Source organism: Henckelia pumila, chromosome 4 (genome assembly GCF_033568475.1).
Source record: "Henckelia pumila isolate YLH828 chromosome 4, ASM3356847v2, whole genome shotgun sequence".
NCBI classification, from domain to species: domain Eukaryota; kingdom Viridiplantae; phylum Streptophyta; class Magnoliopsida; order Lamiales; family Gesneriaceae; genus Henckelia; species Henckelia pumila.
In genome coordinates this window covers 143,786,576-143,808,840 of record NC_133123.1, presented here as the reverse complement: position 1 = coordinate 143,808,840, position 22,265 = coordinate 143,786,576, and the positions used below count along the sequence as shown (strand labels likewise).

The 22,265-nt window shown below is 39.1% G+C and overlaps 1 protein-coding gene across 1 annotated transcript; it reads right to left on the bottom strand.

Moving 5' to 3' along the window:
• Positions 1-8,979: 8,979 nt before the first annotated feature.
• On the bottom strand, positions 8,980-12,713 carry LOC140861953 (uncharacterized). The gene is made up of 6 exons (XM_073264954.1): positions 11,609-12,713; positions 11,055-11,464; positions 9,953-10,208; positions 9,477-9,805; positions 9,076-9,353; positions 8,980-8,992 (listed from the first exon to the last, which is right to left on the bottom strand). Exons 1-6 carry the CDS (start codon positions 12,711-12,713, stop codon positions 8,980-8,982), a joined length of 2,391 nt encoding a protein of 796 aa, XP_073121055.1.
• Between the last annotated feature and the right edge of the window lie 9,552 nt (positions 12,714-22,265).

Genomic DNA, 22,265 nt, shown 5'->3' with positions numbered 1-22,265 from the left:
TGAAAGTTGTAGATAAATAAGCTAGCTTTCAAATAAAATTGTCCTCATATCATTTAGATTACTACCCTAATTGTTATCCTCAAAATCATAACAAGTATAGGTAATCCGGTGCCACCAAACACAATTTCAACACTTCAAACTTCAAACATAAACTTCTTTTAATCAAAATCCTAACTACATAAATCATCAAAGCTCATTTTCTTGTAATTGAACATGGTTTAACTAACTTCAAAACATTAAAATCTTAAAAGAACATGAACCTCTTGAATCAACTCAAGTACTTGACAAGAACAACCTACGCTTCATGATCTCGTAAAATCATAACTTCATGCTCTTGAAATTCATGAAAATCATGCATAAATATCTCAACACACAACAATTCATATCAAAATACATAATAGCTTGAATGAGTTTCAAAATCTTTTAAATTTGTACTTGCCTTGAAATGAAGACGAAGTTGATTCGGATTCTTGGCAACGAGCTAACCACACCAAGAACGAGATTTGGAACTTTGGCTTGTGACTTTCTTGAAGAACCGTGAAGGTTCAATAAAGAAACAAGAAGGAGAAGATGATAGAATGGAGAGAAGGGGAAAGAATCGTGTAGAGGATAGGGAAGAAGAGAGTCAAGGGAACAAGGGGACATGGGAAGTAATGGGGTGGGGAATCGGGTAGATAGATAGGATAATGTTCATTCAATACATAATGTGTGTTCATCTCTAAAATGCAGTCAGTCACCCGTCCCGACTCGTCTGATAAAAATACCATCCCCTGACTCATGCATAAAAAAACATATCAATATTATACTTAAAACGTTCGTAAAAATACGCTCTATCATCTCGTTCGTAGGTTAGCCTCGTCCCATGATTCCAAAATCAAACTCGACCTGAAACCATTAACTTAATCGAAAGCGTTAAACATAAAATAATTATATCATGAAACCATAATCATTAAATCATAACTTAAACAATTTATGGCATAAAATCATAAAAATTATTTTAAAATCATCGTAAGTGAGTTTAGTGGATTTGGACCTTACAACTCTACCCTCCTTAAAAGAATTTTGTCCTCAAAATTCGACTCACCAAATAATTCTGGGTATCAGCTACGCATATCTTGTTCAGTCTCCCAAGTAGCCTCTTCCACTAATTGATTGCGCCATAAGACCTTTACCATCTTGATCTCTTTGTTTCTCAACTTTCGGACTTGTGTATCCAAAATTTGGATAGGTACCTCTTCATATGACAAGTCTGGCGTCCACTGAACTGGTTCATGACGAATGACATGGGAAGGATTTGAGATATACTTCCTCAACATCGAGACATGGAAGACGTCGTGTACTCCTTCTAGATTTGGAGGCAATGCTAATCAATAGGCTCTTTCTCCAATCTTGTCTAGGATCTCGAAAGGCCCTATATATCTCGGACTCAGCTTTCCTTTCTTCCCAAATCTCAAAACTCCTTTCCAAGGTGACACTTTCAAGAACACATGATCACCTACCTGAAACTCCAAATCTCTATGCCTTTTATCGGCGTAGCTTTTCTATCGACTCTGTGCTGTCAACATTCTATCCTTGACTTTTGCTATCATGTCGATTGTCTGTTGCACTATTTCTGGTCCCAATACAACTCTTTCTCCCACTTCATACCAATGCAATGGAGTCCTACACTTTCTCCCATACAAAGCCTCATAAGGAGCCATTCCAATAGTAGCTTGATAACTATTGTTATATGTGAACTCCACTAAAGGCAATTTCGATTCCCAATTTCCTCCGAAGTCAATCATGCAAGCCCTAAGTAAATCCTCCAGTATCTGAATCACTCGCTCAGATTGTCCATCTGTTTGTGGATGAAAAGTTGTACTGAAGGCTAACTTTGTCCCCAATCCATGATGTAGACTCTTCCAAAAGTTTGATGTGAACCTGGGATCCCTGTCAGAGACTATCCTTGCTGGAACTCCATGCAATCTAACTACCTCTCGAATATACAACTCTGCATATTGATTCATCGAGAAGTTGTTTCTAACTGGTAAAAAGTGAGCTGACTTCGTCAACCTATCAACTATTATCCATATTGAATTCGTTCTTCGTTGTGTAATTGGCAGTCCAATCACAAAGTCCATGGTGACATCTTTCCATTTCCAAGTGGGAATGTGTAATGGTTTCAGAAGTCCTGCTGGCCTTTGATGTTCAACTTTGACCTGTTGACATGTCAAACATTCGCTAACAAACTTAACGATGTCTTTCTTCATACCTGGCCACCAGTATAGCATCTGTAAATCCTTGAACATCTTTGTACTCCCTGGATGAATAGAATATGGTACAGTGTGAGCCTCAGTCATCACATCTTCCCTCAGTAAATCTACTGCTGGTACCCACTTTCGCCCTTTGTGATGCACGATCCCATCCTTCACTGTATATAATGCACCCCCTTTAGCTTCATCTTTAAGTTTCCAAGTTAATAATTGCTGGTCTGAAGCCTGACCTATTCGAATCTTGTCGAGCAAACTTGGAACCATTGTTAAGGCTGATAGGGCACAAACTTCCATCGGCTCAACTACTTCCAATCTGAGTCGTTCAAAATCTGCAATCAACTCTTGTTGAGTTGTCATTCTATTCAAGGTTGCAGATTTACGACTCAAAGCATCTGCTACTACATTAGCTTTACCCGGATGGTAGCTAATATTACAGTCATAATCTTTCACCAATTCGAGCCATCTTCTCTGCCTCATGTTCAACTCCTTCTGGGTGAAGAAGTACTTCAAACTCTTATGATCAGTGAAAATCTGACACTTCTCACCATAAAGGTAATGTCTCCACAGTTTGAGTGCGAAGACAACTGCTGCCAATTCAAGGTCATGGGTAGGGTAATTCTTTTCATGAATCTTCAACTGTCGTGAAGCATATGCTATCACCTTTCCATCTTGCATCAAGACAGCCCCTAATCCACTCTTGGAAGCATCTGTATAAATTACGAATCGACCTGTTCCTTTTGGTATGGCTAGTACTGGTGCTGTCATCAACTTTTTCTTTAACACTAAAAAGCTTTTCTCACACTGATTAGAACATTAAAACTTCACACTTTTGCGAGTTAATGACGTTAGTGGCAGCGCTATCTTGGAGAAATCCTGAATGAATCTCCTATAGTAACCCGCTAATCCCAAGAAACTCCGTATCTCTGTAGCATTCTTTGGAGTAACCCAATTTTTAATTGCTTCTATCTTTGCTGGATCAACCTCTATTCCCTTAGCCGAAACTATGTGACCCAAAAATGCAATCTGTTCCAGCCAAAATTCACACTTACTGAACTTAGCAAACAATTGTTTTTCTTTCAGAATCTGCAAGACTGTAGTTAGATGCTGACGATGCTCATCTGAACTACGAGAGTATATCAGTATGTCATCTATGAATACTATGACAAACTGATCTAAGAAAGGCTGAAACACTCTGTTCATAAGATCCATGAATACTGCCGGTGCATTGGTAACTCCAAATGGCATGACTAAAAACTCGTAGTGGCCATAACGAGTCCTGAAAGCCGTCTTATGAATATCTTCATCTTTCACCTTCAATTGGTGATAACCTGATCTCAAATCGATCTTGAAAAATACTACTGCCCCTTGTAACTGATCAAACAAATCATCAATCCTTGGCAGTGGATATTTGTTCTTCACTGTTACTCGATTCAGCTCTCTATAATCGATGCACAGTCTCATAGACCCATCTTTCTTCTTGACAAACAATACCGGTGCACCCCAAGGCGATATACTCGGTCTAATAAAGCCTTTATTGAGTAGCTCTTGTAGTTGCTCCTTCAATTCTTTCATTTCAGTCGGTGCTAATCTGTATGGTGCTTTGGAAGCTGGTTGGGTTCCGGGCATTAATTCAATCCCAAATTCTACCTCCCTAGCTGGAGGTAATCCTGCAATATCATCAAGAAATACTTCTGGGAAATCTCTCACTACCTCGACGTTTTCAAGTTTCGGTCGAGGTAATTCTTGGTCGCAAGTGACACTTGCGAGGAAACCTTCACATCCTTTATTCAACAGTTGTCATGCCTTACCTACTGAAATTAAAAGAGATGAATTATTTTTTGGTGTGGCATGGAATAGAAACGTTTCTCCATCCTTAGTTTTCAAGGAAACCGTCCTCCGTTTACAGTCTATGGTAGCCTCGTAACAAGACAACCAATCCATACCAAATATCACGTCAAAGTCCGACATTTTGAGGATAATAAGATCAGCATACAACTCATGACCTTGCATCTGTATACTGCATCCTCTGATAATCAAATCACTACTCAATTCTTCCCCTGAAGGCAAAGATATACTAAACCCCAAAATTGACTTATCCGGTACCAAACCCGATTTATTAACAAATTCAACAGATATGAATGAATGTGTAGCTCCAGTATCAATTAAGATATGAGCAGGAATACTGGAAACATTAATCATACCTGTGACGATGGCTGAGTTTGTGTCCACTTGCTCATGAGTCATGGCAAACACTCGGCCTTTGGCCGGTCCTCTTTGTTGGGGACATTCCTTTGCAAAATGTCCTGGTTGTTTGCACAAGTAACATACACCAGTTCCCATCATACATTGGCCTGAATGAAGTTTTCCACATTTTTGACAAGCTGTTGGTGCATTTGCCGGTTTTGGTGCTCGCAGAGCCAACTGTTTCTGCCCTTGAGGTCGAGGCTGTTGTTGTTGGTACGATCGGTGTTGGGGAGGGGCTTGGTACGGCCTTTTTCTGTTAGAATTTCCTTGTTGGTCTCGACCCTGATAGTTAGATCTCTTTGCCTGTGACTCTTTGATAATATCGTTTCTGTCCTTTTCGGACAGCATGGCCTGATCTACCGCTTCTTTGTAATTTTTCGCTCCACTTAGTCTAACATCCTTTCTGATGAAGGCATTCAACCCTTCTGTAAAGTGTTTCAACTCTTCAGCAGGGTCACCAGAAATCATCGGTACAAAGTATCTTCCCCTTTCAAACTTCTTTACATACTCCGCAATTGACATGTTTCCTTGACGGATCTCCAAAAACTCTCTAGCCAACCTGTTTCGGGTGCTCACCGTGAAATATTTGCCGTAGAACACATCCTTGAATCCATTCCAAGTAAGGGTGGTTAGGTTCAACGCTGCTTTGGCTCCATTCCACCAAACACGAGCGTCATCACGGAACATATAGGTAGCACATCTCAATCTATCCGCATCCGTGATCTGCATGAATTCAAAAGCAGTCTCCATAGCTTGGAACCATTGTTCCGCAATCAAAGGATCAGTCTCTCCTTTGAACTCAGATGGTCCCAACTCTAAGAACCTTTTGTAGATAGGGATTTGATTAGCCGCAGGATGGTTATTTCCGGCATTAGCTGTCTGGGCTTGAAGCAACTGTTGGATTTGAGCTCCCTGAGCACGGCTTTGCTCTTGAAGCAGAGCAGTTAATCCCGCCAAAAACTGGTTGTTTTGATTGTTCTCACTATCTGGCCTGCAATCATTATGGTTGTTGTTAGCGGCATTGGCGTTGGCGTTGGTGTTATTTCCCCTACGTGATGCCATAGTCCTAAAGTCCAATATTATCCACACCGCTCAGTCATGATTCAATACGTAAATATACTTTAACATGTAACATGCATACAATATCTCATCGCATTATCATACACATAATCGAATAAACATCATAACTTACAGACATGAAGACTGAGCGTTGGAGTCGTGGCGAGTATGCATGAATGTTTCAAGAAAACCCAGAGCGAACTGCTCTGATACCAAACTATAACGCCCTCAACCGATGAAGATGTTACAAAACTAACATAACCTTACAATAACGCGGAAAAGAATTTTTTTTTTTTTTTTGAAAGATGTATGCATACATCAAACCTTACTTAAAACATTTCAAAATAGTTTACAAACCAAATCCAAACCTTAAAATTTATAAAACTTGTTTACAACCTTAAAATACATCATAAAGTTGCAAATAGCTCAAGACATAGCATATCACACTCAACACATAACACACTCATGCATCGCTCGTCGGTCCGACTCCTTGCTCTTCTTCATGTCCGACATTAAACTCGTCGACATATGCATAAATGTCACCCTCATTACCTGCACCATTCAAGTATAGTGAGTCTAAAGACTCAGCAAGTATATGCAGTAAAAATCGTGAGATTTCAAATATCATTTAAACGTAACATAACATAACATAAACTCATCATTTGGTGACGAATTATGCGAAATTGTGGCAACCGTCATAATGGGCACATTCATCCTTTTCTTGTTGATCAACAAGCATATGGCACTAAGTCTCATAACATTCGTTCTTTGGAAAGGCCCTCTCCGGAGCTCATCCCGGAGCACCAGTCCCGTGTACTTATCTGTCTCATGAGCCATGTTTGGAAAGGCCCTCTCCGGAGCCCAAACCGGAGCACCAATCCCGTGTTTGCCACCACAAAGACACATAAGACATCAAAATCTTTTCATGCATCAACATATCATATCATGATTCATCTTAACATCATTCATCATATCATTTCATTCATTATGAAACATCATTGTTTCATTGTAAATTCCGTCATAACTTTCATTTCATGAACATTAAACTTTACTCCATTACTTCATGCATGTCATAGATGATAAAAATCATACTTTCATATTGAACATATATTTCATGAATGAAACTTAGACATTTACATGCATCACATAGCGTAATCGATCCACGTAAGTCGTTCTTGTCGTTCTTGACTTAAAACTTGAAACTTTTTGCATAGAAACTCTTAAATATATTTTATAAGCCTTTGAAGATCATAATCATGAATTTAGGACCCTAAAATAACATAAACAAATCATGAATTTCGAGTGAAAGGCGCGGCCGCTCAACTTCTAGGCGCGGGCGCGCCTGACCTGCGCAAATGGTTCATCTTGCTCGCTCCGACACTCTATTGTTAAGTTAGAATTTGAAAAAGTGGTAAACATGAAAGTTGTAGCTCTGGATCTTGGCTTTCTAATGCCGAAAACCGAACCTCAATTGGAGTTTGCAGTAAAAATTTATGCTCATTCTCCCCAAATGTGTCACTGCCGGGAAATCAAAACACTCTACACACTTTGGGGTGATTTTGACCAATCTTCCAAAATTATTTTGACAAAACTCAAAACATGAAAGTTGTAGATAAATAAGCTAGCTTTCAAATAAAATTGGCCTCATATCATTTGGATTACTATCCTAATTGTTATCCTCAAAATCATAACAAGTATAGGTAATCCGGTGCCACCAAACACAATTTCAACACTTCAAACTTCAAACATAAACTTCTTTTAATCAAAATCCTAACTACATAAATCATCAAAGCTCATTTTCTTGTAATTGAACATGGTTTAACTAACTTCAAAACATTAAAATCTTAAAAGAACATGAACCTCTTGAATCAACTCAAGTACTTGACAAGAACAACCTACGCTTCACGATCTCGTAAAATCATAACTTCATGCTCTTGAAATTCATGAAAATCATGCATAAATATCTCAACACACAACAATTCATATCAAAATACATAATAGCTTGAATGAGTTTCAAAATCTTTTAAATTTGTACTTGCCTTGAAATGAAGACGAAGTTGATTCGGATTCTTGGCAACGAGCTAACCACACCAAGAACGAGATTTGGAACTTTGGCTTGTGACTTTCTTGAAGAACCGTGAAGGTTCAATAAAGAAACAAGAAGGAGAAGATGATAGAATGGAGAGAAGGGGAAAGAATCGTGTAGAGGATAGGGAAGAAGAGAGTCAAGGGAACAAGGGGACATGGGAAGTAATGGGGTGGGGAATCGGGTAGATAGATAGGATAATGTTCATTCAATACATAATGTGTGTTCATCTCTAAAATGCAGTCAGTCACCCGTCCCGACTCGTCTGATAAAAATACCATCCCCTGACTCATGCATAAAAAAACATATCAATATTATACTTAAAACGTTCGTAAAAATACGCTCTATCATCTCGTTCGTAGGTTAGCCTCGTCCCATGATTCCAAAATCAAACTCGACCTGAAACCATTAACTTAATCGAAAGCGTTAAACATAAAATAATTATATCATGAAACCATAATCATTAAATCATAACTTAAACAATTTATGGCATAAAATCATAAAAATTATTTTAAAATCATCGTAAGTGAGTTTAGTGGATTTGGACCTTACAACTCTACCCTCCTTAAAAGAATTTTGTCCTCAAAATTCGACTCACCAAATAATTCTGGGTATCAGCTACGCATATCTTGTTCAGTCTCCCAAGTAGCCTCTTCCACTAATTGATTGCGCCATAAGACCTTTACCATCTTGATCTCTTTGTTTCTCAACTTTCGGACTTGTGTATCCAAAATTTGGATAGGTACCTCTTCATATGACAAGTCTGGCGTCCACTGAACTGGTTCATGACGAATGACATGGGAAGGATTTGAGATATACTTCCTCAACATCGAGACATGGAAGACGTCGTGTACTCCTTCTAGATTTGGAGGCAATGCTAATCAATAGGCTCTTTCTCCAATCTTGTCTAGGATCTCGAAAGGCCCTATATATCTCGGACTCAGCTTTCCTTTCTTCCCAAATCTCAAAACTCCTTTCCAAGGTGACACTTTCAAGAACACATGATCACCTACCTGAAACTCCAAATCTCTATGCCTTTTATCGGCGTAGCTTTTCTATCGACTCTGTGCTGTCAACATTCTATCCTTGACTTTTGCTATCATGTCGATTGTCTGTTGCACTATTTCTGGTCCCAATACAACTCTTTCTCCCACTTCATACCAATGCAATGGAGTCCTACACTTTCTCCCATACAAAGCCTCATAAGGAGCCATTCCAATAGTAGCTTGATAACTATTGTTATATGTGAACTCCACTAAAGGCAATTTCGATTCCCAATTTCCTCCGAAGTCAATCATGCAAGCCCTAAGTAAATCCTCCAGTATCTGAATCACTCGCTCAGATTGTCCATCTGTTTGTGGATGAAAAGTTGTACTGAAGGCTAACTTTGTCCCCAATCCATGATGTAGACTCTTCCAAAAGTTTGATGTGAACCTGGGATCCCTGTCAGAGACTATCCTTGCTGGAACTCCATGCAATCTAACTACCTCTCGAATATACAACTCTGCATATTGATTCATCGAGAAGTTGTTTCTAACTGGTAAAAAGTGAGCTGACTTCGTCAACCTATCAACTATTATCCATATTGAATTCGTTCTTCGTTGTGTAATTGGCAGTCCAATCACAAAGTCCATGGTGACATCTTCCCATTTCCAAGTGGGAATGTGTAACGGTTTCAGAAGTCCTGCTGGCCTTTGATGTTCAACTTTGACCTGTTGACATGTCAAACATTCGCTAACAAACTTAACGATGTCTTTCTTCATACCTGGCCACCAGTATAGCATCTGTAAATCCTTGAACATCTTTGTACTCCCTGGATGAATAGAATATGGTACAGTGTGAGCCTCAGTCATCACATCTTCCCTCAGTAAATCTATTGCTGGTACCCACTTTCGCCCTTTGTGATGCACGATCCCATCCTTCACTGTATATAATGCACCCCCTTTAGCTTCATCTTTAAGTTTCCAAGTTAATAATTGCTGGTCTGAAGCCTGACCTATTCGAATCTTGTCGAGCAAACTTGGAACCATTGTTAAGGCTGATAGGGCACAAACTTCCATCGGCTCAACTACTTCCAATCTGAGTCGTTCAAAATCTGCAATCAACTCTTGTTGAGTTGTCATTCTATTCAAGGTTGCAGATTTACGACTCAAAGCATCTGCGACTACATTAGCTTTACCCGGATGGTAGCTAATATTACAGTCATAATCTTTCACCAATTCGAGCCATCTTCTCTGCCTCATGTTCAACTCCTTCTGGGTGAAGAAGTACTTCAAACTCTTATGATCAGTGAAAATCTGACACTTCTCACCATAAAGGTAATGTCTCCACAGTTTGAGTGCGAAGACAACTGCTGCCAATTCAAGGTCATGGGTAGGGTAATTCTTTTCATGAATCTTCAACTGTCGTGAAGCATATGCTATCACCTTTCCATCTTGCATCAAGACAGCCCCTAATCCACTCTTGGAAGCATCTGTATAAATTACGAATCGACCTGTTCCTTTTGGTATGGCTAGTACTGGTGCTGTCATCAACTTTTTCTTTAACACTAAAAAGCTTTTCTCACACTGATTAGAACATTAAAACTTCACACTTTTGCGAGTTAATGACGTTAGTGGCAGCGCTATCTTGGAGAAATCCTGAATGAATCTCCTATAGTAACCCGCTAATCCCAAGAAACTCCGTATCTCTGTAGCATTCTTTGGAGTAACCCAATTTTTAATTGCTTCTATCTTTGCTGGATCAACCTCTATTCCCTTAGCCGAAACTATGTGACCCAAAAATGCAATCTGTTCCAGCCAAAATTCACACTTACTGAACTTAGCAAACAATTGTTTTTCTTTCAGAATCTGCAAGACTGTAGTTAGATGCTGACGATGCTCATCTGAACTACGAGAGTATATCAGTATGTCATCTATGAATACTATGACAAACTGATCTAAGAAAGGCTGAAACACTCTGTTCATAAGATCCATGAATACTGCCGGTGCATTGGTAACTCCAAATGGCATGACTAAAAACTCGTAGTGGCCATAACGAGTCCTGAAAGCCGTCTTATGAATATCTTCATCTTTCACCTTCAATTGGTGATAACCTGATCTCAAATCGATCTTGAAAAATACTACTGCCCCTTGTAACTGATCAAACAAATCATCAATCCTTGGCAGTGGATATTTGTTCTTCACTGTTACTCGATTCAGCTCTCTATAATCGATGCACAGTCTCATAGACCCATCTTTCTTCTTGACAAACAATACCGGTGCACCCCAAGGCGATATACTCGGTCTAATAAAGCCTTTATTGAGTAGCTCTTGTAGTTGCTCCTTCAATTCTTTCATTTCAGTCGGTGCTAATCTGTATGGTGCTTTGGAAGCTGGTTGGGTTCCGGGCATTAATTCAATCCCAAATTCTACCTCCCTAGCTGGAGGTAATCCTGCAATATCATCAAGAAATACTTCTGGGAAATCTCTCACTACCTCGACGTTTTCAAGTTTCGGTCGAGGTAATTCTTGGTCGCAAGTGACACTTGCGAGGAAACCTTCACATCCTTTATTCAACAGTTGCCATGCCTTACCTACTGAAATTAAAAGAGATGAATTATTTTTTGGTGTGGCATGGAATAGAAACGTTTCTCCATCCTTAGTTTTCAAGGAAACCGTCCTCCGTTTACAGTCTATGGTAGCCTCGTAACAAGACAACCAATCCATACCAAATATCACGTCAAAGTCCGACATTTTGAGGATAATAAGATCAGCATACAACTCATGACCTTGCATCTGTATACTGCATCCTCTGATAATCAAATAACTACTCAATTCTTCCCCTGAAGGCAAAGATATACTAAACCCCAAAATTGACTTATCCGGTACCAAACCCGATTTATTAACAAATTCAACAGATATGAATGAATGTGTAGCTCCAGTATCAATTAAGATATGAGCAGGAATACTGGAAACATTAATCATACCTGTGACGATGGCTGAGTTTGTGTCCACTTGCTCATGAGTCATGGCAAACACTCGGCCTTTGGCCGGTCCTCTTTGTTGGGGACATTCCTTTGCAAAATGTCCTGGTTGTTTGCACAAGTAACATACACCAGTTCCCATCATACATTGGCCTGAATGAAGTTTTCCACATTTTTGACAAGCTGTTGGTGCATTTGCCGGTTTTGGTGCTCGCAGAGCCAACTGTTTCTGCCCTTGAGGTCGAGGCTGTTGTTGTTGGTACGATCGGTGTTGGGGAGGGGCTTGGTACGGCCTTTTTCTGTTAGAATTTCCTTGTTGGTCTCGACCCTGATAGTTAGATCTCTTTGCCTGTGACTCTTTGATAATATCGTTTCTGTCCTTTTCGGACAGCATGGCCTGATCTACCGCTTCTTTGTAATTTTTCGCTCCACTTAGTCTAACATCCTTTCTGATGAAGGCATTCAACCCTTCTGTAAAGTGTTTCAACTCTTCAGCAGGGTCACCAGAAATCATCGGTACAAAGTATCTTCCCCTTTCAAACTTCTTTACATACTCCGCAATTGACATGTTTCCTTGACGGATCTCCAAAAACTCTCTAGCCAACCTGTTTCGGGTGCTCACCGTGAAATATTTGCCGTAGAACACATCCTTGAATCCATTCCAAGTAAGGGTGGTTAGGTTCAACGCTGCTTTGGCTCCATTCCACCAAACACGAGCGTCATCACGGAACATATAGGTAGCACATCTCAATCTATCCGCATCCGTGATCTGCATGAATTCAAAAGCAGTCTCCATAGCTTGGAACCATTGTTCCGCAATCAAAGGATCAGTCTCTCCTTTGAACTCAGATGGTCCCAACTCTAAGAACCTTTTGTAGATAGGGATTTGATTAGCCGCAGGATGGTTATTTCCGGCATTAGCTGTCTGGGCTTGAAGCAACTGTTGGATTTGAGCTCCCTGAGCACGGCTTTGCTCTTGAAGCAGAGCAGTTAATCCCGCCAAAAACTGGTTGTTTTGATTGTTCTCACTATCTGGCCTGCAATCATTATGGTTGTTGTTAGCGGCATTGGCGTTGGCGTTGGTGTTATTTCCCCTACGTGATGCCATAGTCCTAAAGTCCAATATTATCCACACCGCTCAGTCATGATTCAATACGTAAATATACTTTAACATGTAACATGCATACAATATCTCATCGCATTATCATACACATAATCGAATAAACATCATAACTTACAGACATGAAGACTGAGCGTTGGAGTCGTGGCGAGTATGCATGAATGTTTCAAGAAAACCCAGAGCGAACTGCTCTGATACCAAACTATAACGCCCTCAACCGATGAAGATGTTACAAAACTAACATAACCTTACAATAACGCGGAAAAGAATTTTTTTTTTTTTTTTTTGAAAGATGTATGCATACATCAAACCTTACTTAAAACATTTCAAAATAGTTTACAAACCAAATCCAAACCTTAAAATTTATAAAACTTGTTTACAACCTTAAAATACATCATAAAGTTGCAAATAGCTCAAGACATAGCATATCACACTCAACACATAACACACTCATGCATCGCTCGTCGGTCCGACTCCTTGCTCTTCTTCATGTCCGACATTAAACTCGTCGACATATGCATAAATGTCACCCTCATTACCTGCACCATTCAAGTATAGTGAGTCTAAAGACTCAGCAAGTATATGCAGTAAAAATCGTGAGATTTCAAATATCATTTAAACGTAACATAACATAACATAAACTCATCATTTGGTGACGAATTATGCGAAATTGTGGCAACCGTCATAATGGGCACATTCATCCTTTTCTTGTTGATCAACAAGCATATGGCACTAAGTCTCATAACATTCGTTCTTTGGAAAGGCCCTCTCCGGAGCTCATCCCGGAGCACCAGTCCCGTGTACTTATCTGTCTCATGAGCCATGTTTGGAAAGGCCCTCTCCGGAGCCCAAACCGGAGCACCAATCCCGTGTTTGCCACCACAAAGACACATAAGACATCAAAATCTTTTCATGCATCAACATATCATATCATGATTCATCTTAACATCATTCATCATATCATTTCATTCATTATGAAACATCATTGTTTCATCGTAAATTTCGTCATAACTTTCATTTCATGAACATTAAACTTTACTCCATTACTTCATGCATGTCATAGATGATAAAAATCATACTTTCATATTGAACATATATTTCATGAATGAAACTTAGACATTTGCATGCATCACATAGCGTAATCGATCCACGTAAGTCGTTCTTGTCGTTCTTGACTTAAAACTTGAAACTTTTTGCATAGAAACTGTTACGCCTTAAACGCATATAAATCTCAAATTATGAGATTAATGTTTTTAATGCATTAACAAGTCTTATTTCTCTATGTTTTGATGATTAACAAATCTAGGTTAAAATGTTACTAATATTTACATTGAGCTTATTACAGAGTTAAAATTTTCAAGATGAATTAATACTAAATTCATACTCAAGATCAGAAACAAAATTCGAAGAAGTTTACTGCTACGGGATCGGAAGCTCCGATTGGAGATCGGAACCTCCGATCATGATCAGAAGCATCTTCGGAAGCTAAGGGTAGATCAGAAGCTCCGATCTTGGTTCGGAAGCTCCGATCTATTTCAGGGATTTTTATAATGGTCGGAATGACGAACGGAAGCTACGAAGAACTGGATCGGAAGCTCCGATCATGGTTCGGAAGGTCCGATCATTTTCTAAGGGATTTTTACATTGTTCGGAAGCAGATCGGAGGCAACGAAGTGAAGCAGATCGGAAGCACCGAACGTGATCGGACGTTCCGATCCTGAACGGCCGCCTGATAATCTTGTCCGGAAGACTTTTGCCCGACACCATATTTATTGCGCCGATCGGAAGCTCCGAAGTGGATCGGACGTTCCGATCCTGTACACCCGCGTGTCTCAGAATTCAAATTTCGGAAGCTCCGATGCAGGGATCGGAAGTTCCGATCGATGCCAAAATTTCAGCTATAAAAGGAGGCATTTCGAGGCCATTGAATCCATCCCAACATCTTCAAGTCTCTCAATCCTCTCAAGCATCATTCAAGCCATTTGTTGAGCAATTTGTAGCCCCTTTTGAGTGTTCAAAATATATTCACATATCGAGTTGTATTCGGGGTTGTAATATCGAGGGTTGTTAGTTTGTGAGTTGGTTGCTCGGTTTTGTAAATACTTGTGTGTGAAGCCAAGTGTATTTTACGAGTGTTGAGGCTATCCTTGGAGCCCTTAAGGCCAAGAGTGTTGAATTGTATCGGCGCGGTGATCGTGTCAAGTTGTAAGGCTATCCTTGGAGCCATCAAGGCCAAGACGTTCGAAGTGCTAGTGGATCCTTGGTTAATCGACTTAACCAAGAAGGGGAGACGTAGACGATTTATCGTCGAACTTCCATAAACATCTCTTATCCCTTTTACTGCTTTATTTACATTACGCATTTATTTACCGCACTTATTATTTGATTGCTTAAGTCTTCTGCTTGCGTACTTGCATAATCGCTTTAAATTGCTAAAGTTGCCAATAGAACCTAAATCCCCCCCCCATTAGGTTCTAACAAGTGGTATCAGAGCCATTTGAAAATACTTTTCAAATCCTTTTTATGGCAAACCTAGCGAGTGATTATGCTCAAGGGCAATCTACTAATCGTCCTCCTCTTTTTAATGGCATAACTTACGGGTATTGGAAAAATCGTATGTCCTTATATATCCAATCCGTAGACTATGACCTATGGAAAGTAACGGTGAAAGGTCCCTATACACCTATGAAAATAGTTGATGGGGTTGAAATTCCTAAGGGAATGGATGACTTTTCAAAAGAGGACATGAAATTAATTTCGCAAAATGCTAAAGCTATGAATATTTTGCATTGTTCTTTAGATATGAACGAGTACAACCGGATATCGATGTGCTCATCTGCTAAAGAAATATGGGACAAGCTAGAGATATGTCACGAAGGCACCAACCAAGTGAAAGAGACAAAGATCGACTTACTCCAACTCAAATACGAAACATTTGAGATGGAATCCAATGAAGATGTTGACACCATGTTCCGAAGGCTTACTCAAATCATCAATGAGTTAGCACAATTGGGAGAACAATATCCTACCAAGCAAGTTTGGAGGAGAGCTCTTCGTGCCCTACCAAAAGAATGGGATGCAAAGAGAACCGCCATCATCGAATCCAACAAAGGGGACACTGCCGCCTATGATCTTGATCAACTACATGGGACCCTAAAAACCCATGAGTTAGAAGTGTCCACAAGAAAAGAATCAAAGAAAGAAGATGTTAAGCACAAAGGGATAGCTTTGACTACACAAGTCGAAGAAGATGACGATGATGACATGGCTCTCCTCGCAAGAAAATTCAAGAAATTCATGCGAGGAAACAAATTCAAGAAAGACAAGAAACCTGAAAGTGAAGTGACCTGCTACAACTGTCAACAACAAGGTCACTACGCCAATGAATGCCCACTCAAGAAGAAAGTGGACAAAGGAAAGAAGAAAGCCCTACTAGCTACCTGGAGTGATAGCGACGACGACGACGAGGAAGCAAACCTCTGCTTCATGGCTAAGAGTGATGACATCGTCTCTGACGACGATGACGAGGTACCTACTTACGATGAACTCTTACATGCTTATAAAGATATGTTTGATATGGCTAAGGTTCTTAGAAAAGAGAATAGAAATCTTAAAAAGGAATTAGAAACTAAGGAGCATGATAACCTTAGACTTAAGGATGACCTAGATAACCTAGAAAAATCATTCGATAAATTCAATGTGAGTAGCAATAAATTGAACAACCTACTTAGCATGTAGAAATGTAGCTTTGATAAGGGAGGAATAGGCTATGGTAAGAAGTCTATAGACTTTGCTAGTCTAATAGCTAAGGCTAAGATGAGATCACCCCCTACTTGTTCTTATTCTTGCAAATCTGGTCATGTTAGACATAAATGCAGATCATTGAAATATCAATATGTTCAAAAAAGCTATATGAAATGGAGGCCTAAGAGTACTTAACAACTCATTAGTCGGCATTATGAGATCACAATCTAAGGGAGTTCAATATAGACCGGCTTAAAAATGCCTTGACTTGCGGCTGGTCTCCCTGTTGAATGTTGCTCTGTCCAAGGAAATAGGTTTTTAAAGTGGCCATATGCCCTACCTACTACTGGGAGCACTCTTAGAAAGTGGCGATGATGTTGCTATGAGATACTGAACTCTTAGAAGTCTATTTTGTATCTCTCTTTTCTAACACTGTGGACCCAAAAGAACTAAAGGGTACCAAAATATCTTCTTGTAGGGAAATAGGAAAATTGTTCTCCCTAGCATATGGTATCTAGACAGTAGATGTTCTAGACATATGACGGGGAACAAGGATCTACTCCAATCAGTCAAACCTAAGGAGAAGGGAACAATCACCTTTGGAGACAACAGCAAAGGAGTCATTGAAGGAATCGGCTTAATAGGTATATCTAATTTTGCCTAATTGATGATGTACTCCTAGTGAAAGGGCTTAAGCATAATCTACTAAGCATAAGTCAATTGTGCGATAGAGGTTATGAAGTCAAATTCACTCCCCAACACTGCACTGTATCATTTATTAGTGACAAATCCATAAATTTCAAAGGATATAGAAGTGAAAATGTTTACAAGGTTTCTTTAAACAATTTATCTTTATCAAATATTAAAAGCCTTGTATCCTTGAATGTTGATGACAACATTCTTTGGCATAGACGACTAGGTCATGTTGGTCCTAGTACCATAGAAAAACTTTTTAAACTTGATTTAGTTGTTGGTATGCCAAAACTCAATTTAAAATTAGATTCTATTTGTGATGCATGTCAACTTGGCAAACATACAAGGGAATCTTTTAAAAGCAAAAATTTTATATCTACTTCTATGCCCCTTGAACTTCTTCACCTAGATCTATGTGGTCCCTCGAGGAATGCTAGCCTAGGAGGGAAGCTTTATGCATTTGTCATTGTAGATGATTTTTCATGTTACACTTGGACATTGTTTTTAGCCCACAAAAATGATGCCTTTGATTATTTTAAAACTTTTGTCAAACGAGTTGAGAATGAGAAAAATCTTTCAATAAAGCAGATCCGTAGTGACCACGGAACTGAATTTCAAAATGAGAGTTTTTCAAACTTTTGTGAAGAGAAAGGCATCGGTCATAATTTTTCTTGTCCTAGGACTCCTCAACAAAACGGGGTCGTTGAGAGGAAAAATAGGACACTTGTGGAGATTGCGAGGACCATGATATGTGAGCATTCTCTACCAAAATATTTTTGGGCTGAAGCAATGAACACTGCCTGTTACATTATCAATCGCGTATCAATAAGGCCAATTCTCAAGAAAACTCCATATGAATTATGGAGAGGGAGAAAGCCTAACATTTCTTACTTTTGAGCTTTCGGTTCCAAATGCTACATACATAACAATGGTAAAGACAACCTTGGCAAATTTGATGCCAAATCCGACAAAGGTATCTTTCTCGGATATTCTACCTCAAGTAAGGCTTTTAGAGTTTTTAATAAACGTACTTTACTTGTTGAAGAATCTATGCATGTGATTTTTGATGAATCTATGTCTACTATTGTTCGCACTAACATTGATGATGTAGAATTACTCGAAGAAGAGTTGGCCTCCTCAAGTCTAAATGATCTAAATGTTTCTGTTGAGGAAACATCACTTCCGAAGGATTGGACGCTTCACAAAGATCACCCAATGAATCTTATCATCGGAAGTCCTTCGAAGGGAGTAGCCACTCGTTCTTCTCTTAATAATATTTGCAATAATCTTGCTTTTGTTTCGTATGTTGAACCTAAGTGTATTGATGATGCTTTATTAGATGATTCTTGGATAATTGCGATGCAAGATGAGTTGAATGAGTTTAAACGCAATGATGTTTGGTTTCTTGTTCCTAGGCCGCATGATAGATCTATCATTGGTACTAAATGGGTGTTTAGGAATAAACTTGACGAGAATGGCACTATCACTAGAAATAAAGCTAGGCTTGTTGCTAAAGGATATAGTCAAGAAGAAGGCATAGATTATGATGAAACTTATGCGCCTGTTGCTAGACTAGAATCTATTCGCATGCTACTTGCTTTTGCTTGCTCTAGAAATTTCAAGTTATTTCAAATGGATGTCAAGAGTGCATTTCTTAATGGTGAATTGAAAGAAGAGGTTTATATTGAGCAACCTGATGGCTTTGTTGATCTTTCTTTGCCTGATCATGTGCTTAGACTAAACAAAGCTTTGTATGGTTTGAAACAAGCTCCTCGAGCTTGGTATGATAAACTGTCTACTTTCTTGCTTTCAAATGGTTTTTCAAGAGGAAAGATCGACATTACCTTATTTACCAAGAATGTCAAAAATGATCTTTTGATTGTGCAAATTTATGTTGATGATATAATTTTTGGTTCTACTGACGAAACTCTTGGTCAAGATTTCTCTAAGTTGATGCAGGAACACTTCGAGATGAGTATGATGGGAGAACTTAACTATTTCCTCGGATTACAAATCAAACAGTGCAAGGATGGGTTCTTTGTGAACCAAAGCAAATACATCAAGGAGATTCTAAAGAAGTTTGGAATGGAGAACACAAAATCATCATCCACACCGATGAGCACAGCAATCAGACTCGACAAGGATGAAAATGGTAAAACTGTAGATCAATCTTCCTTTCGTAGTATGATTGGCTCCTTACTTTATGCTACTGCTAGTAGACCGGACATTATGTTTAGTGTTTGCTTGTGTGCACGATTTCAATCATGTCCAAAGGAATCACATTTGTTCGCCTTAAAACGCATTTTCAAATATCTTTCAAATACTCCAAATCTCGGCTTGTGGTATTCGAAAAATTCTTTCTTTGATTTAAAAGCATATTGTGATGCCGACTTTGGTGGATATAAGGTGGACCGTAAAAGCACTAGTGGAACTTGTTTCTTTTTAGGAAACTGTTTAGTTTCTTGGTTTTCAAAGAAACAAAATTGTGTTGCGTTGTCAACGACCGAAGCCGAATATATGGCTGCTGGTAGTTGTTGTGCGCAAATTCTTTGGATGAAGCATCAATTGCTCGACTATGGCGTCTCTTTTTCAAAAATCCCTATTTTCTGTGACAACACTAGCGCCATATGTCTAACAAAGAATCCGATTCAACATTCGCGCACCAAACATATTGAAATTCGTCATCATTTTATTCGTGACCACATCGAACGAAATGAAGTTGAACTTCAATATGTTGACACGACAAATCAAATTGCCGATATTTTTACAAAACCACTAGATGAAAATACTTTTATTCGTTTGCGTGGTGAACTTGGCATGATTGAGTTGTAATCACTTGTAGGCATAAACTAAAATTTAATGTCATATTAAGGGGGAGCTTAATATTAAATTCGAGCAAATTAATTTTGGATAATACAAATCATTTGTATTTATTCAAAATTAAGAAGCTCACATTTTTATGTGAATTATTTGCTTAAATATTAAATAAAATAAATTTTAAAGAGTCGAAATCATGCATTCTTCCTAAGGCAGATCAGAACCACCGCTCCAGATCGGAACCTCCGATCTGTATCCCGCCACTTTTCATCTTGCGCGGTAATTTTTCCCTCCAAGATGCGGATCGGAACCACCGATCACGATCGGAACGTCCGATCCCAATCTAATCCGACTTTTCAAATTACTTTTAACCGTCTTATCTTTAATTACCGCCTCATGATCGGAACGTCCGAAGCCTGTTCGGAGCTTCCGATCGACACGTGGCCTTACCTCAGTGGATCGCACGATCGGAACGACCGATCCAGATCGGAGCTTCCGATCATTCCAACCCCTATAAATATCAGATCGCTCAGTCCGATTTCTTGCATCTAAAATTCTTCTCTTATCTCTATTTTATCCGATTCCAATCTATAAAAATGCCTGTCAAACGCCGTCGCAATCAGGCGAGTTCTAGTCGCCCTATTATTGTCCGTGATCCTACCCAACCAGCTGTTTCTAGGCCCATTCCTGATGATTATTTACATCGTCAGATTCATCCGGGTCGTATCTTAGATACTACCTACTTGGCCCAATCCCATCTCCTACTGTTGAACTTAATCAATGCTCAACATTGGAAATCCTTTTTCCAGCCATCTGTTCCCGACCGAATCTTTCCTCCACTGATTCACGAGTTCTATGCCAACCTTGAACTCAAATTAGGGCATGGTGATATCACCATTGCCACTATCGTTCAAGGTAGGCATATCATTTTTTCTTCTGCTGATCTGTCCTCCTGGTTTGATCTTCCCAGGAATGGACCCGGTGAATACCTTTCCCAAACTTGGCCACAAAATGATCCAAACTTTGATCGTGATCTCTTTCTTTCTACTATTCTCGGTCGTCAAGCCACTGCTGCTGACGATCGAATCCATCTCAAGAGTTTTTGTCCTGATTTCCAAATCATTCAAAAACTCATCACCACATCCATAGTTCCCCGCAGTGGAGACCTCTCCACTTGCAAATATCTGGATTTGTATATTCTCTTTCATATCATCTCCTCTCGACCTTTTAACCTTCCGCGCCTTGTTATGCAGACTATGCATCACACGGCAACGACGGCTAAAAAGGTTTCCTTTCCTTTTGCCCGGTTTATTAACCGGATTTTGAGTCGTTTTGATATTGATTTTGAGGGGATCCCTTCTCTTGAAATCCAGTCGAGTCATATCATCAACCATCAGTCTATTATCAGGATGGATTTATCTTGGAATCCTGTGTATTCTCGATGGGTTGATGATCCTAGTCGAGCTTTTTCTAGATTTTCTCCTATTTCTGATTTTCATCGAGACTTTTCTTCTCTTCCTCACTCTATCCAAACCAAAGTCTTTCCGACTGGTCCGCCCAACACTGATATTCCATCCTCTTCCAGTTTTGAGGCCTTTGCGTCTACCATTGGCGATCTTCCTTTCCAGGCTCCTGAGGTTCCTCCTACACCAATAAACCAATTTCCTAGCGACCGACTCTTTGAGACTCTTCATCGCATTGAGACGAGTATGCACACTCATTTTACCGAGTTGACTGCTAGAGTTGCCTCTCTGGAGACTCGATTTGATGACTTCGCCGCTCGCTACCCTCCTCCGCAGCATGATGATGACTCTTAGATTTTTATTTTATTTTTATTTGTATTTTTTTCTTTCTTGCGTTGTATTAAAAATTTATTATTGTAAATGAAATTGTTGAGTACTTTTTTAATTCTATGTTTCATTACTTTTTGTTTATCACAAAGGGGGAGAATTAATGGTTAAAATATTAATTGGGATAAAATTTGTTTATCTGATAAAATATTAATTGGGATAAAATTTGTTTATCTGATAAAATTTGTTTATCCGTTAAAATCTGTTGCTTATAAAAATTGTTTATGATTATCGTATATTTTATCTCCTGTTTTTAACCAAGTTTTGTGATCATCAAAAAGGGGGAGATTGTTACGCCTTAAACACATATAAATCTCGAATTATGAGATTAATGTTTTTAATGCATTAACAAGTCTTATTTCTCTATGTTTTGATGATTAACAAATCTAGGTTAAAATGTTACTAATATTTACATTGAGCTTATTACAGAGTTAAA

What these genes read in the sequence shown, in the direction of transcription:
- LOC140861953 (XM_073264954.1), bottom strand. Translation starts at nt 12,713, where the DNA reads ATGGCATCACGTAGGGGAAATAACACCAACGCCAACGCCAATGCCGCT. An exon ending in GATTACCTCCAGCTAGGGAG is followed by an intron (nt 10,209 to 11,054) that starts GTAGAATTTGGG and finishes TGTTCTAATCAG; the next exon opens with TGTGAGAAAAGCTTTTTAGT. An exon ending in TGATGACTGAGGCTCACACT is followed by an intron (nt 9,354 to 9,476) that starts GTACCATATTCT and finishes ACATGTCAACAG; the next exon opens with GTCAAAGTTGAACATCAAAG.